The 17,281-nt window shown below is 34.0% G+C and overlaps 1 protein-coding gene across 3 annotated transcripts in view; it reads left to right on the top strand.

Moving 5' to 3' along the window:
• Positions 1 to 17,281, top strand: part of Slc25a12 (solute carrier family 25 member 12) — a 170,514-nt gene that overhangs the window by 122,348 nt on the left and 30,885 nt on the right. For all 3 annotated transcript variants that reach the window (XM_058580186.1, XM_046447385.2, XM_046447386.2), the window contains 5 exons: positions 2,766 to 2,905; positions 8,603 to 8,749; positions 10,920 to 11,058; positions 11,717 to 11,810; positions 13,934 to 14,018. In XM_058580186.1, the coding sequence (XP_058436169.1) occupies positions 2,766 to 2,905; positions 8,603 to 8,749; positions 10,920 to 11,058; positions 11,717 to 11,810; positions 13,934 to 14,018 (605 nt within the window). The remainder of the gene's footprint in view (positions 1 to 2,765; positions 2,906 to 8,602; positions 8,750 to 10,919; positions 11,059 to 11,716; positions 11,811 to 13,933; positions 14,019 to 17,281) is intronic.

Genomic DNA, 17,281 nt, shown 5'->3' with positions numbered 1-17,281 from the left:
GGAGCTTTTATATAATTTTTTTATAAGCACATCCCAGTTTTTTTTTTTTAAAAAGTGGTGATTATGAATTGGACTTTAAAACAATAGTTGTGCTGATTACTTCTGTGACATTTCTAAATTGGCTTCAGTCAATTGGTAGTATAAATAATTATAAAAGAGAAGTAGAATGCATCTTAAGAGGTAACAAAGTAGATTTAAAATTTTATTAGTCCTACTAACTACAGTTGAAGCCTGTGATATGACTATAAAATAATTAAAAGTATCTGGTTAATAAACCACAGCATATAATAATGATCATAATAAAATCATATACAAAGCTGTCAAGAGATCACTTTGGGAGAAATAGGAAATGTCCAAACAAATAACATGGAAAATGATGCTTCTGTGATGAAGAGATTGCTATGAGTAATTTAGGCCATTATTTTAATTGTTTCAAAAATATTATATATCTTATTTAGAAATTACTAGGAAATTTGTAAAATAGGATTTCCAGTTAAAACTATTTTATAGAGCTATTTTCCAGATATAAATTATACATGGCAAATTAATTTATCAGAAAATTTTTTTGTAATAGAAAAAATTTTCTAGGTAAGTTTTCCTAGTTTGAAGGATTTTGAATCTTTGACATTTTAGATTCTGATATTTTCTCATCATAAAAGGGGTTCAGTTTTATCCTCCCTTGCATAAAATTATCAAGGGAGCAATACATATATTTCTTATCAAATAATTAGATTTTGGGAGTTGTAACCTTTAGAAAAATTTGTTACCATGAAATAACTTATTCTCTAATAATGTATTTCCTGTCCCTGATGGTAACTTGGGATTAAAACAGGGACATTCTACCACAGAGCAACATCCCCAGCCTTTTCTATTTTTTATTTTAAGACAGGGTCTCATTAAATTGCCCAGGCTGTCCTTAAACTTTTGATCATCTAACTTTCACCTCCAAAATAACCGGGATTACAAGCCTGTGCCATCATACTTATCTGTAACTAATCTTGATTAAATAAATTTAAGTTATTCTATTCAGTTTTCAATTAATTTAAATTTTTTTTTTAGTTGAACACTTTTGTTAGGTCTTAAAAATAAGCAATTACATTAATTGATTTGTGAATAGAAGCAGCTAATTAAATTGGGATTTTAAAAATGTTTGCTGATCTTCCATTAATATTTTTTGTCAAATATTTTTCTGACTCTTATTATTTTAATTATCTTATAAACTTTAGCATATTTTGCAATATTATGTTTCGTGTAGTTTTAATGATAATTTTTTTGTGTTGGTTAGAAACCTGGATCCCATGAATTGCTATGATTTCTTTGCTTTTTAGGAACAAAAGCCCATATAGCATTTCATTTGTGTTTAAGGTGAAAATACTTGACATGATTTGAAAACTCTGAAATACTGTTGCTACTTAGGCAAGAAATGAATCCTGCATTCCATTTGAAAGAAAAAATGAGAATCCCATCTCCCCAGTGACATCCAATGCCTTCTTCCAACTTTGCTGATTGCTGTAATCTACTCAGAGCTGTTACATTGGGTCCAGACTGGTAGGATTTCCAGCTTAGAATTTTTACACTCTCCTACCCCAGTTATAATGGTGTTATTAAGAAAAAGGGGTGTATAAAACAAAGGGAATCCATTCAATCATTTACAGTCTGAGATCAGTATCTTATCCAAAGAATTTGCAAAAATTAGGAAAAATAGCAAAATTGGAGGAGATTATAAAACATAAACTTGTATTTACTAATTCTCTAGTATAATTGATAGCTATTATGGTAAAACCATTTCACTAATAAAATTGACATTTGAAAATAATTTTGCTCTTAAGATATCAGTAAAATAGGCTTCCTGCTTTCTTAACTTTGTTAATGAGTTTTTTTTTTTGTTTTGTTTTTTTTTCTGGCATGAGCTTCTAAATTAGTCTATCCAGTCTATGCTTGTTAAAGTACCAGTCATTTGTGGATTGACTTTTACAGTAAATGTAAAACTGTGTAGGAAAGTGAATGACATTACTAGTGCATGAAGACAAGCTGCCAGAGAGTTTTGGTTGTATATTACACAGCGTGACTGGTTCCTATCTAAAAGTTAGTGTACTATGTTTGGAGCTTTATTTAAAAGTGAATCACTAATTTCACTTATCTTAAAATATTTTAATAGTGCAGACTAATAATCATGGATTTATGGGGATTTTGAAGCTTTGTGTCAAGACCATATTTTTGACAATATCAGAAGCTTTTAATAAGGTGCTTGCTGCTGAGCTAATGATATGCTTTTGGTAGTATTTCTTATACCTATCTTCAATAGACATATTCAGGCTAGTGTGAATGTAATAATCAAGCCTCAATCAAACCATACTTAGTATGACAAATATTGGATTATACTGTAATTTAGGTATTCATGCTTCTGATAAAGGGCTTAATTTGACTCCTTGAGGAACCGGGAAAACACTATTGATTTTATACTGGAATGTAAAGTAGCAGTCATTTATAGTACAAGATATAAATCATTTCTTAATTAAAATTAAATCAAGAGAAATTAAGAATCTCATGGCCTTATATGTAATGGTACACAATCTTAAGTGTAAAATTATATTTTGTATTAATTGTGTTCCTGTGCATGGATTTCTGGGCACAAAAAATTTTTGCAGTTAATCTTAATAGAAGCAGATGATATTGACTTCTTAATTTTTTTCTGTAGGAACATTGCAGTGGATTAAACTACTTATTCAAAGTATAATTGATTTATTTTTGTTTTCCCTTTTAAGAAAATGTCAAGGAAATTTTTGGACAGACTATTATTCATCATCATATCCCTTTTAACTGGGACTGTGAGTTTATCCGACTGCATTTTGGGCATAATCGGAAGAAGCATCTTAACTACACAGAGTTCACACAGTTTCTGCAGGTGAGCTTAGCTTTCACAGTTGTTATAAGTATATACTATTCACCTCTTTCCCTTTTTTTTTTATTGTTTAGTACAAAAGCAGACATTTCCATTTCACCCCTATTTTTCATTTCCCTCTCATCACAGACAACTTATTTTAAATCTTAAATCTGTTTTTTTTTTTTTTTTTAAAGTGTATCCCAGGTGGCTCCATTTAATCAGATAGTAAACTTGTATTGGAACTTACGTAATTTCTTACTTTTTTTGTTTTGTTTTGTTTTTGGTATCGGGGATTGAACTCAAGAGGACGCAACCACTGAGCCACATCCCCAGCCCTGTTTTGTATTTTATTTAGAGACAGAGTCTCACTGGGTTGCTTAGTGCCTCACTTTTGCTGAGGCTGACTTTGAAATTGAGATCCTCCTGCGTCAGCTTCCCAAGCCACTGGGATTACAGTTTGCGCCACCTTGTCCATCTTGATTTTTCACTTTTGAGTATATTTTATTGATTCTAACTATGGAAAATTATACTGAAACAGGGTTGCACTAAGTTTCTTAAGATTTCACCAAGTTGCTGAGGTTGCCCTAGAACTTGTGATCCTCTTGCCTCAGCCTCCCGGGTTCTTGGGATTACAAGTGTGTGCTGTCACCTCTGGCTGTATAAGGTTTTACAAGTAGTCTAAAAATGATTTAAAGTATATGGGAGCTGGGGTTGTAGTTCAGTGGTAGAGCTCTTGTCTACCATGTGTGAGGCACTGGGTTTGATCATTAGCACCACACAAAAATAAGTTAAAAAAAAAATATTGCGTCCATCTACAACTTAAACATTTTTTTAAAAAAAAGTATATGGGAGGATGTATGTTGGTTGTATGCAAATAATGTGTCATTTATATAAGGAACTTGAGCATTCTTAGATTTGAGTATCCACTGGGGATGGGATCAGGTCCTGGAACCAGTACCCTACAGGTACTATACCTGACTTAAATTATTTGAGTTTCTAGTATGTATTTGTTTAGTTTTCAATATATTAATGTAATATTTTCTCACACTTTGCCCAAATTATTCATGTTTTAATATAATATATTTAAAACATATTAGGTAGTCTATCAATTTAATCTTGTTGAAGCCCTCCAGAAGCTTTCTTTTTTTAATATTTATTCTTAAATTTTAGGTTTATGTGGTGCTGAGGGTCAAACCTGGTGCCTCATGCATGCTAGGCAAGAACTCTACCACCGAGCCACAATCCCCGCCTTTCTTTCTTTTTTAAAAAGTAGAATGCTGGGGGATGTGGCTCACTTTGCCTAGCATGCACAAGGCCTTGAATTTAACCCCCATTACTGCAAAAAAAAAAAAAAAAAAAAAAAAAGTCATATAATATAAAATTAGCCCTTTGCCCCTGTTTAAAATTTTTTTAAAAAGTGTGTGATTTAGTGGCTTTTAGTGATATTCAGTGTTTTGCGACCACTACCTTCCTACCTCTATATAGTTCCAAAACATTTTCATTACTCCAAAAGAAACTGCAAAATTCATTTAGCATTCACTTCCTATTCTTGCTTTTCTTTCAACTTCTGGCAACCATCAATCTACTTTTTATTTCTATGGACATAACTGTTTCTGGATATTTCATATAAATGGAATCATGAAACATGACATTGTGAGTCTTTTATTTTTCCACTTACCTTAATATTTTCAAGGATTATCCATTTATAGTATCTTTTTGTACTTCCCCTTTTTTAGCAGAATAATATTTCATTTTATGAATGTTTGTTTTTTTTCTGTCTATTCATCAGTTGATGGACATTTGGATTGTTTCCACCTTGTGACTGTTGTGAACAGTACTCTTGTATATATTCATACAAATATTTGTTCAAATATCTACCAAGGAGTGCAGTTGCTGGGTTGTATGATGATTCTTTTTAACTTTTTTGTTTTTGTAGTGATGGGTATTAAACCTGGGGCCTTGTGTGTGCTAGCAAGTACTGGGCTACTTCTCCAGCCCCTAAAACTTTCTGAAGAACCACCAATTGTTTTCCACAGCAGCTGTACAATTTTTCTGGTGTTTTCTGATCTACTTCATGGTCAGAAGCTGGACTTTGGAACTTTCAGCATAGCTGTTATTCTGTAATCTCCCTTTACCTTCATCCTGGATAATCCATTTGCCTTTCTATTATGTTGAATATTCTGTTTGCTGGAGATTTTCCTTATCATGGTTTACTTCTTTTTGGTGGAATACTTATTTATCAGCTTTCTGAGGAAAGTAAAATAGAACAATTTTAGATAATTTTCATATCTGAAAACCTCTTGCCTCGTCATTAAACTTAAATAGTATGGCAGGATATAGAATTTTAGTAGGAATTTATTTTTCTTATAATTTTGAAAGCATTTGTTTTCTAATTTGTGATGATGCCACTGAGATGGGCAGTGCCATTCTTTGTTTGTTTGTGGTGCTGGGGCTTGAACCCAAGGCCTTACACATGTTAAGCAAGCATTTCATCACGGAGCTATACCCCCAGCTCTTCCTATTTTATTTAGAGACAGGGTCTTGTGAAGTTGTTCATGTTTTCTTTTTCTGTTCTCTTTGTCCTTGGGTTTTATTTTGTTTTGTCCCTTTGCTGTGATTTTACTGGAGAATGGAGTTTAAAAAATAGTGAAGTATACAAATGTAGTCTAATCCAAAGTCATGCTATTTTTGACACTCTTGATATTTTCAGTTTACCTCATAGTTAGATGAAATGTATTTTCAAGTACATAACATCTTTACCTTTAGAATAGCTTGTTTACTTTGTCCTTTTCTTTCATTCCCCTATCCATCTAACCATCCTTTCAACAAGAAGCAGGATTTATTTATCTTTTATAAACCTACTATGTTGTTTTACTTCATTGTGGTGAACATAGATTTAACAACTATGCTGTTTAGGGCTGGGGTTGTTGCTCAATGGTAGAGCACTTGCTTAGCACGTGTGGGGCACTGGGTTTGATCTCAGCACCATATAAAAATGAATAAATAAAATAAAGTTTAAAAAAAAACACTGTGCTGTTTTGTGGGTATTTGTAAAACCCAGTGCTTGTTCTCATCTTGTAAAATACTCAAACTTGAAAGGCTAAAAAGGTTTACACATGTGAAAAATGATTTTTTTTAAAAAGGAAATGTCTTCCCAACTAGCATTTTTTTTTTTTGGTTCCTCCAAAGATGACTTTCTCTCATTATTTTTCCCTTTGTTTATGGAAGATATCTGATAATATTATACCCCTGTATTTAATTATAGTATGTAAACTGAGAGATTTATATATGGAGCTCCTTTTTTTTGTTGTTTATTTAGTTTCTCATTTGAAGTTCTTAATTTTAATTTTTTAATATTTTTCAATTTTGGAAGACTTCAAATATATTTAAATGTAGAGAGAATAGTGTAATGAATTCCTATATATTCATTACCTATCAGCTTTTGACCAGAATTGTTTTATCCACCTCCTCAGTCAGCCTCCTGTAATATCATTTGGAAGTCAGTCCTGCACATACTATAATTTCATCTGTGGTTCTTCAAATATGTATCTTGAAAAGATAGAGTCCTTCAACTGTTGACCTATAGAAAACACAAAATCTATTTTAACATTGTTCTTTCAGTGAACATTCTGCTTTATCTTTAAATGTTCATATTTTCCTTAATACCACTATTAAAGCTAAGTTATATTCATAGTTGCCACTGGATATCGCTGGATGTTTAAGATATGCACATAGGGAAAATAAATATATAACAAAGACATAAAGAGAAACAAAGGAGAGAGGGAGGGAACATGTATGTGAGACAGGGCGTGGATTTTTGTGTGCTCTGAGGCTGCTAGGAATGTCTTTGCCATGGCAACCACTTTAAACCAATCTAATAAGACTAAAAATTCCTCTTATTTGAAGGTGCAGATTGGAATAAGGTGATGGGAAGATGAAGCAAGTTAGGTAGAATGTTTAGAGTGAAAAAAGAGAATAAGAGAAAATTTTGTCACATATCTCTAGTTGTTTATTTTGTATTTTTTGTTCAATATAAGTGTCTGCCAGTTGACCCCACTTATATTGCTCTTCCAAGCAAATCCACACATATCTTTTTGTTTAGATATTTCTTCAGTATTACTATTTAACTTTTTTTTTTTTAAGAGAGAGAGAGAGAGAGAATTTTTTTAATATTTATTTTTTAGTTTTCGGTGGACACAGCATCTTTATTTTATTTGTATGTGGTGCTGAGGATCGAACCCAGTGCCCCGCCCATGCCAGGTGAGTGTGTTACCGCTTGAGCCACATCCCCAGCCTCTACCATTTAACTTTTTAAAGTCAAGACTGTTGAAAAACTTAGTAGGTTTAATGTACGTGTCTCTAGCTCATCACCCTACTAAGGAATTATTTTTAAAAATTTTTTTGTTAAATATCATACACAAACAGAAAACCACATAAAACAAATGTATGCCTTAATGGATTATAAAACAAATACCCGCTAAGGTACTTTTACTGTCTTTGAATTACCAGTGGGAGAGCAAAAATCCTTAGGAAAATATAGTTAACTAAAAAAGAGTGAGACTTGGGCTGGGGATGTGGCTCAAGCGGTAGCACGCTCGCCTGGCATGCGTGCGGCCCGGGTTCGATCCTCAGCACCACATACAAACAAAGATGTTGTGTCCACTGAAAACTAAAAAAATAAATAAATATTTAAAAAAAAAAAAAAAAAAAGAGTGAGACTTTTACCCAAAACTATTTTAAATGTCAGGAAAGATAAAGCAACATTGATTTGAAGGCTTTGATAAATAAATAGCAATGAAAATTATATTGTCTTATCTTTGAACAATATTTATATATTTAGATATGACTATTAATTTCCAGAGTTGCCGAGAATATAAAAATGGCATCTATGGCACATTATTATCTGTGCCAACAGATCTATTTGGATTATATCATGGGTCCCCAGAGTAGAAATGCTCTGATTTTGACTTTTGTACAGAACCCAGGAGATTACTGGCATATTTTGTTGTTTTTATTGATATCACTTATTACAAAGTTTGACTGCATGGTAGTTCAAAAGTTCAGGGAGATTCTGGATTGTTTCATAGTTTGTGAGTAACTGTGCCCCAAACCCTATAGTGTGATAACTGAACACTGCTTATACAGTTTGTTATTCATAATTTTTGCTGTAGAGTTATGAAGTTTTGCATTTACTGATTGGTAGAGTTTTACACTGAGTTTATTTTTAAAAAATGTTTGAATAAATGGTGTTAATTCAGAGAAAACATGTATAATTTTCATTGCAACATTTAAAACTGAAAAACTGAACAGAATGTAAACTCAATACAAGAAGTACTCTTGGATGACAAAGTCTTCAAGTAGGAGATAATAAGTTACTGTGTAGTTGAAAGGCTGAAATAAAGCACTGAAAACACTGTACTTACTTTGTTATTTTAGTGATGAAAACTTTGCAAGTATAATTTGAAGTTTCTTTTTCTCCTTTCTGTTATTGCCCAGCTCTAATTCATTCCTTTCCCTAAGGAGTAATATGTAGTATGTTTCTAAGGAAAAAAGTGTTTCTTAAATGAAATTTGAAAGTTTCATAGTAATTTCAGAGCTGTATATTGTTTCTGTAATAAGTGCATGTTTGCAGAAGAATGTTTGTCTTTCCTTTCTAAGACATGTACTTGGGATGTGCTTTAATCTATTTAATACTCGATTTTAAATTTTTTCCTCTAGGAGCTGCAGCTGGAACATGCAAGACAAGCCTTTGCACTGAAAGACAAAAGCAAAAGTGGCATGATTTCTGGTCTGGATTTTAGTGATATCATGGTTACCATTCGGTCTCACATGCTTACTCCTTTTGTGGAGGAAAACTTAGTTTCAGTAAGTAAAAAGCAAGTACTTTAACTTTATATTTCCTAAAACATTTTGAACTATTGGGTCCCAAATTGCCTCCCTGTACTCATATGACTCAACTATTCAAACTTAATGCTGGGTTGGTAGAAGGTAAATAGGTAGGGGTGTGTGTGTGTGTGTGTGTGTGTTGTGTGTGTGTGTTGGAGATACAGGTGAAATGGTGAGTGGTCTTTCCTCAGATTGTAGTTTTATTCAGAGCTATCATCTTGTTCTCATGTATTTCCAAATTATTTATTTCCATTTATGGAGTCCAGTTCAAGGGAAATGGGAGTTTGTAGACAAGGGTGAGTAGTTACTTCTTTCAGTGAGCAGTACCTGTCCCAGACACTGCTGCTGCCTTCTTGACTTCTTTCCACCCTACCAGACTCCCAAGGTCTTGTTACAAGGATGGCTTCTTCCTTTGTCTGCTGAAAGGATCTCCATTAGCCTCTGCATTGTTTTAATAACCATTCCCATGGCAGAAGGTATGGAGGAAATATGTGGCCAGCAGCCTTTGTGGATCACTCCTCTCTGCTCCTTCACCTGTTCATTCAGTGTTGACACATTATGCACAATTTTTTGTTCTGTAGAATTGCAGATTATATCATTTGGACCAATAGCTAACTCACATAATCTACTTCCTCGCATAAAATGGTGAAACTTTCTTCTCTTACCCATGTTTTTGTTCATGTGTTGTACTTGCATATAAGTTTTTGATTACTGCTTGTTTTGAAAAGAGGGAAGCCAATGAATGCTTTTGTTGTTTCAGCTGAAGATCATTATCCTGGTTTAGACTGGGGTAGAAAGATCAACTTCTGTTCTTTTTCTTCAATGAATTTGAACATGGAGCATGTCAGTTTCTCCTACATATTTCACCTCCCTGACACCTATCCCCACTCCCCTGCCTTTACCTCATACCCCAATTAAAAAAAAAAAAATGAAAAAAGGGAGGAAAGAAAGAGGAGACAGGGAAGGAGAGAAGGAAAGATAATCTTAGAGGAAAGGGCTCACTCTATCTTAGGGTGGGGGGGACCCATTTAATATTTTCCATCTGGGTTAGGTGGATATTATGGCCTCAGTTTACCAAAGGACATTTCTAGTCCTTAGAGGAATATGTTAAAAAATTTGAATCTTGCTTTTGAGTCACTGGTATACAAATTCAGGCTAATACAAGTATAATCTAATTTGGGTATGTGAGGGGTGTTGAGAGTGATTTGTTCACCATTACTAGACTGTTCATAATAGGCTTTTGTGATTAAGTTTGTTACATTGGTATTTCCATAAGCATTTCTTTGAGGTTTTCAAAAATTTGTTATGACTCTAAATAAATTTTTTTTTTCCATGGTTCTTTGAGTTTTTAATAGAGAATGTTTTCAATCATGTGGCTTACTCTGACTTCTGACTTGGAAACTAGGCTCTTCTGAGTTTTTGTCCAAGTGAAGGGCAGAGAGAGAAATTACTTTCTCACCCTGCAGAGGTGATGAAGCCTACCTTGCTCCTTATTGCAGCATGAGGGAGCTTCTTTTATTTCTTTCACTGAAGGAATAATAGCACTTAAATTCTCACCAGATTTTTCTTACGTTTTTTGATATTTTGGGTAGTGTACCTTTCAGAGACCAGCACAGACTGTTAAGGATCTCAATTACTACAGTGGGCTTAAATTTTTTTAGGAAAGTTGATATATTGAAGTTGTCTTGAAATTTAAAGTTGCTGGGTTACAAAAAAAATTAAAGTTATCATATGGTTTTTGTGTATGTGTGTGGAGGAAATAAAAACGAGTTTAAATGCTGTTTCTTGTATTGTACATTGATATTTATTCAGGACTAGCAGGAGTTTTATTGTCAAAGGTCTTGAAATTCTGTTTAAATAACCATTATTCTTGATCTGTGATAATTGTTTTTGTTGTTTCTGACCTTATAGGTAGAACCATGAAGTCCAACTTCCAGATGGTGCTTTCTTCCTTAAAACCTACATTACGTAGACTTCTCTGAGGGCATGAAATGCACTGAGTGTTTCAGTATGATACATTCCTTGTATTTCTGTACTATTTGTTGATCAATTTAATGACAAAGACCCCTTGGATCTTCTTTGAGAAAAATACGGTGCCCAAAACACACTTGTTTTTGTTTATAAAATTTTTTGTGTTGTTATTTCCTAGGCTGCTGGAGGAAGTATCTCACATCAAGTTAGCTTCTCCTACTTCAATGCATTTAACTCCTTACTGAATAACATGGAGCTTGTTCGTAAGATATATAGCACTTTAGCTGGCACAAGGAAAGATATTGAGGTCACAAAGGGTAAGATTTAAAAATATTGACTTGAATCTCAGCATTTTTTTACTTTTCATCATCTAGGCAAGAGAGTGATCTAAGTTCACCATACTAAAGCCAGATCTAGACAAGTGTGTTACCATGTATGCACATGCTTCACTTTTGCTTCAGAAATCCAGGTGGATTTAATGGAATCCTGCAAAGTGGCTTTGACGGTTTTGAAAAGAACCTTGGCCCAATCTGTCAAATAGGTCATTGGCACTGTGGCAGCTGCTTTTTTGTTATAGGAAGAAGTTGCCACAGAAAGATGAGTAAGCCTACTCCTCTTGGTGTATTGTAATAGGATGTTTTGGGTAACTGGAGAACAGCCTCTTCTTTTATCTTGTAACTCTGGAGACCAAACTGGATAAACAAGATGAAAGAGAGGATTCTAATGAGATTATTTTATTATTAAAGTTAATTTATCTGTTTTTGCTGTTTCATTCTCTTAACATTTCATCTTTTACTGGCCTTCAGAAACACATAGTTATTCCTATGTAATTGAATTCAAGTATTTAAGTTTTAGACTTTTAAAATAGTACTAAAATTCCTTTAGTGTTCAGATTATTATAGTTGGTTAAGATAGAAATTTGTTATATATGGAAAGTCTTTCAAGATTTTAATAGTTTTTTTCTTTCTGTTTCAGAGGAATTTGCCCAGAATGCCATACGCTATGGACAAGTCACTCCACTAGAAATTGATATTCTATACCAGCTTGCAGATTTATATAATGCTTCAGGGTTAGTAACTATTCCAGTAATTCTTCATGGTATTTACTATAGGGCAGTTCTTTTAAAATGTGAAATAGCAGTTTGTTTTCAGTTCATTTTTTTTTTAATATGTATTTTTTAGTTGTAGGTGGACATAATACCTTTATTTTATTTTTATGTGGTGCTGAAGATCAAATCCAGTGCCTCTCACATGCCAGGCGAGCGCTATACCACTGAGTCCCAGCCCTGTTTTCAGTTCATTTTAACAATATTTTATTTAGTATATAAATTCTAAGGAAAAGAAACACACAGATATGAGAAATAGAGGAGGAAAAAGAAGAGAAAAGATCAAGGGAAGTGCAGGAAGGTAAAAGAAGAGAGAACAGTGAGGAGAAGAAACGATAAAAAGGGATGGAAAGGGGAGGAAGAGATGGAACAGGAGAGATGAGAGAAGGGAGTAAAGGATTGAGGGGCATGAGAGAGGAAAATTAGGAAAGGAAAAAATGAGAGAAAAGGGGAAAGAATAGAAAGGAGAGGGAAGAAAAAGATTGATTTAAACTTGGCTCTCTGAAAGTATTATGAATTTCAAGAGATTTGTGGAAATTTTCCTAAGTGTGTATATTTATGAAAATAAGCTGAAGTATATGGAGGAGTTTGTAACCTCAAATGGTGTAAATGGTCATTTTACTGAACAGTATATACCATTTTGAATAAATTTTGTGTTGCAGAGTATCATTTTCTTGAAATATACCTGTGACATTATTATCATAGCACCAAAATCAGATGTTTTATAAATTTTAAAAACCCAAAGCACATTGAGGGTATTTACTTTGCAAAGTCTTATGAAAATAGGAAAGAAAAACTCTTTAAAAAATTTTTTTTTTAGTTGTAGATGGACACAATCCTTTATGTTCTTTCTTTCTTTATCTTTATGCGGTGCTGAGGACTGAACCCAGTGCCTCACATGGGCCAGGCGAGTGCTCTGCTACTGAGCCATAACCCCAGCCCTGAAAAACTCTATGGTACCCAGCAAACCTGTGGAAAGGGAACTTACAGAGATTGTTTTCTCTCATACGCGGAATATAGAGTAAAACAAAGGAAAGGGGGAGAGAAGAGTAGGATAGCATAAAGAACCAATGAAATACAAATTAATAGACTAGCAAAAGTAATTCTAGTAGAATAGAGAAAGGAGTTTGTGAAAGGGGAGGGAAAAGGATGGGGATCATGAACTAAAATCAGTTTCCAAGCATGTATGAGTTTGTTGGGAAGAACCCAACTATTCTGTACAACTATAAAACTCTAATAAAAACAATTTTTTAAAAAATTGAATTTTTTTAGTCTCTTCTAATAGTTAAGTATAACGGTATCTGAAAAAATGGACTCTAACCCTAGAGCTTAAGGCTAATGGAAGGTCAATATATAATAGGTGATTTATTTATTGTGTTATGCTTCATAATGAATTGTTGTACTGGAAAGGATGGTGTTAAATATATGTATTAGCTGTCTTTGGTGATTGACATGAAATATCAGGCCATGTCTCATTCATCTGTAATTCACATTTTTAGACAGAGGTTCTGATTGTCCATTATGATATTAAATGCTTTCCCAAAGTATTTCTCAAAACTAGATCTAAAGTGTCTTTTTAGCTAGTTCATGAAATATACATATTTTAAAGTAGATTTTTGGGAATAATAGTGCATTTATGGTTCAAAATTCAAAGGATCTAAAAAAATGTACTATTAAAAAGACAAAAAAAAAAAGTCTCTCTCTTACCCTTGTGCCCTTCTTTAAAGGCAACCAATATTTATCAGTTTTGCATCTAAATTTTCTTCCAGGATACTTTGCACCTATTCATTAATAGATATATTGAGAGGAATGTATTGCATATGCACTGCTGTCAGTGTTTATACTTTGCTTCTGACAAGAATTATTTCTTCACTGTTAATATCTATCATTAATACAGTCCAACATTATTTCTCTGAAGTCTATAGCTTATTCTTATAAACAAAGTCTGAAGAATTTTTTTTTCCTCAGAAGAATTATCTGATTTGTGTGAATAGGGAAATAATTTTGTTTTGTTTTTAAGGAAAGATTCACTTGTTGTGAGCAGTGTGTCACTGTCTAATAATCCTTTCTTTCCCTTTTCTCTTAAGGCGCTTGACCTTAGCAGATATTGAGAGAATAGCCCCATTGGCTGAGGGGGCCTTGCCTTACAACCTGGCAGAACTTCAGAGACAGGTAGAAATAGTCTGTACTGAAATAATATGTACATGACAAACCTAAAGCTTCAGATTGCTGTGAAAATTTAAAGCTTTCTAGAGGAGGATTTTACTTAAAGATTACCTTTATTTAACTATTACTCTCATACTTACAGAATATTTTTATGGCATTATTATGTTTATGTTTTTGTTCTTTCAACTTTTTGAGGTAAAGAAAATAAGAATTCAAACATAGATGGGATCAGGCTGCTTTACATTAGAATTAGCATTCTTTTCACTTCATTTGTCTAGTCATCCTTAAAGATTAGTGTTAGGTTCATTTTGTATCATTAAACTGTTATTTATAGGGTTTTTAAAGTACAAAACATTTCTCAAATTAATCACTTATTGGAATCATGCCTTATAGATTACAATAAGAAAAAAGGAAATGTACCTAATTAATGAACCAGAAAGAAAACCTTGACTATTATTACATTTTTAGTAATACAAGTTTTTAATGTTAAGGATAATTCAAAAATAGCTTCTGCATCCTATAAAGTTAATATAGTTCTACTTCTGATTTTACAAATAACTATCTTGGTGGGGGGGAAAAAAAAAAACACATGAAATGACCTTGAAGAGTAGAATAGAACAGTTTTTAACAAATCTTGTTTTAAACGGAAACCTCTACTTCTGTAGCACTTAGAGGAAGCTTCAGTTGTAGCCAAAGATCCTGTGGGTTGGTGTGGGGGTGAGGGTCAGGAGGGCCATCCTTGTCTTCCTGAGATTTCCTTGCTGTGGCCCAGATGGGACCTGTGGCCCTTGTACTTCTTTAGGAGACTGCTGTGCCACCCTAGGCTAGGAGTTGGGGAGGGTTTCTGAGGAACGGAATGACAGGAGTTGGGGGAAGCAGGTAGGTCAGAAGAAAAGACCCATGCCTACTTTTCTTTATTGTTGCCACATTGATGAGTAGCCAGGGATGGGCTTACCTGATTCACCTTCACCAAGTAGGTAAGTAAGGGATCAAGGCATTTAAGTATGGTTTCTTTGGGGAAGATTTGGTGGAAAATTTTTTCTTTTATTTGAGTTCCATGGAATGATATTCTGCCTCTGAAATTAGGATTTCCATGTCCACTTTATGTAATGAATAAGAACTTTTATGGTCAGTTGAAACAAACTGAAAATGGAAAAAAGAGCTTTTATATCTACATTTTATGGTAATACTTTAGTTGTGTGCTTGGTGTATAATAAAGCTTCCTACAGATTAAAATGAATGTGTAGCTCATTACAGTTTAGCTTCTTTTGTACTAAGAAAGTCCTGATATCATCAAAATTTATTTCCATCTCAAGTTATCAGATTCTTAAAAATAGATGGATTTATTCAAATTCACTCATTTTTTTTAAAATAAAATTTTATAAAATTATAAAAAGTTTGAGACATTGAAATATTTAAAGAGTTCTCACTGTATTCAATTTTATATTTTGTATACATTTATGAAAATTTGCTCTTGGATTTTGAAAAAACTTTATTTGGAAGGAGCTATTTTATGGTGTAATATGTCTATTATTGCGGTCCTTGGAGGTGTCCCTAATCTTTGTAATTGGGGAATATTTCATTTAGCTTATTAAAAACAATATAAACTGAGTTTAAAAGTTTCAACTCATTTCCTCCTTCATTGGCTTTTTCTTTAAAAAATGTGTATCTTTAGTTGTAGATGGGCACAATATCTTTAATTTTTTAAAAATAATTTTTAGTTGTAGATGGACACAGTATCTATATTTTTATTTATTTTTATGTGGTGCCCACGGCCTTACGCATGCGAGGCAAGAGCTCCACCACTGAGCTGCAATCCAGCCCAATATCTTTGCTTTTTATGTGGTGCTGAGGATGGAACCCAGTGACTCATGTGTGTGCTAGGTGAGCGATGTACCACTGAGCCACAATTCCAGCCCTTCATTGGCTTTTCTGCTGCTCATGCTCTTTACTCACCTCTTTTGCTCCCAGCAGTTTCCTTAGAAGCCAAAACTGAAACTTGTTTTGTATCCTTTATAATTCTTTGTCCTTAGGAAGATGATGAAATCCTGCTCCTAGTATGTATTTTCTTCAAGGAAGATACAAGATGCCTTCAGTGGCAGTGCTGATTTGATGCTTTTAATGCTGACATGGGTGGCTTCAAGGGTTTTTTTAGATGCTTAGGTAATAAGCACCACTGCTTTCTTCTTTTCTGGTTCTCTAGAGAGGTAGTTGGGTGCTTCTTTGCCTTTTCCCTAAACCTGGGATGATATAGGGATCTGGAATCTCTGTAGAGCAGGTAGAGTTCTTGGGTATTCTTGCATTGTTCCTCATGGGAAGAATCTCAGAGCCTGCATTTTTTGTTTTTCCTCTTGTATCTCACATAAATTAGGTAGTCTTACTACTGAAGGTTATGTATAAAGAAATAAAAATTAAGATTTTAGGGCTGGGGCTGGGATTGTAGCTCAGCGGTAGAGCTCTTGCCTAGCACGGACGGGACCCAGGTTCGATCCTCAGCACCACATAAAAATAAAGGCAATGTGCAATCTACACCTAAAAAAAAAAAAAAGATTTTAGGGCTGGGGTTGTGGCTCAGCGGTAGAGTGCTCGCCTCGCATGTGTGAGACCCTGGGTTCACGATCATCAGCACCATATACAAAAATAAACAAGTGGGGCTGGGGATGTGGCTCAAGCGGTAGCGTGCTCGCCTGGCATGCGTGCGGCCCGGGTTCGATCCTCAGCACCACATACAAACAAAGATGTTGTGTTCGCCGAAAACTAAAAAATAAATATTAAAAATTCTCTCTCTCTCTCTCTCTCTCTCCCCCTCCCTCCCTCCCTCCCTCCCTCTCTCACTCTATCTTTAAAAAAAAATAAATAAACAAGTGTATAAAGGTGTCCATTCATGTCTGTTGTGAAATCTGACCTTTACTATTTTTAGGATCTGGTACAAAGTTTTTCAAATATTTCCAAGAATCCTTTAAGCTGCATTCTGTGAAATGTTGTGAATCAATGGATTTTATTTTCAGAATTCAAAATTCACCCTCCTTTGTAGCATTTAACACGTTGTAAGGAATACATGATAGGACTCAAGTAGAATAATGTAAAAACATGGCTAAGTTCTTAAACAACCAAGGTAATAGTCTCTTGTGTTTTCAGGGTTTTTTTGGGGGGAGGGGAGGTTACCAGGGATTGAACTCGGGAGCACTCAACCACTGAGCTACATCTCCAACCCTATTTTGTATTTTATTTACAGACAGGGTCTCAGTGAGTTGTTTAGAGCCTCGCCT

The sequence above is a fragment of the Marmota monax genome, unplaced genomic scaffold (genome assembly GCF_021218885.2).
Source record: "Marmota monax isolate L192 unplaced genomic scaffold, Marmota_monax_Labrador192_F-V1.1 WCK01_AAM20220418_F8-fsc00007, whole genome shotgun sequence".
In the NCBI taxonomy this organism is placed as follows: Eukaryota; Metazoa; Chordata; class Mammalia; order Rodentia; family Sciuridae; genus Marmota; species Marmota monax.
This window is presented reverse-complemented; position numbering and strand designations above follow the sequence as displayed.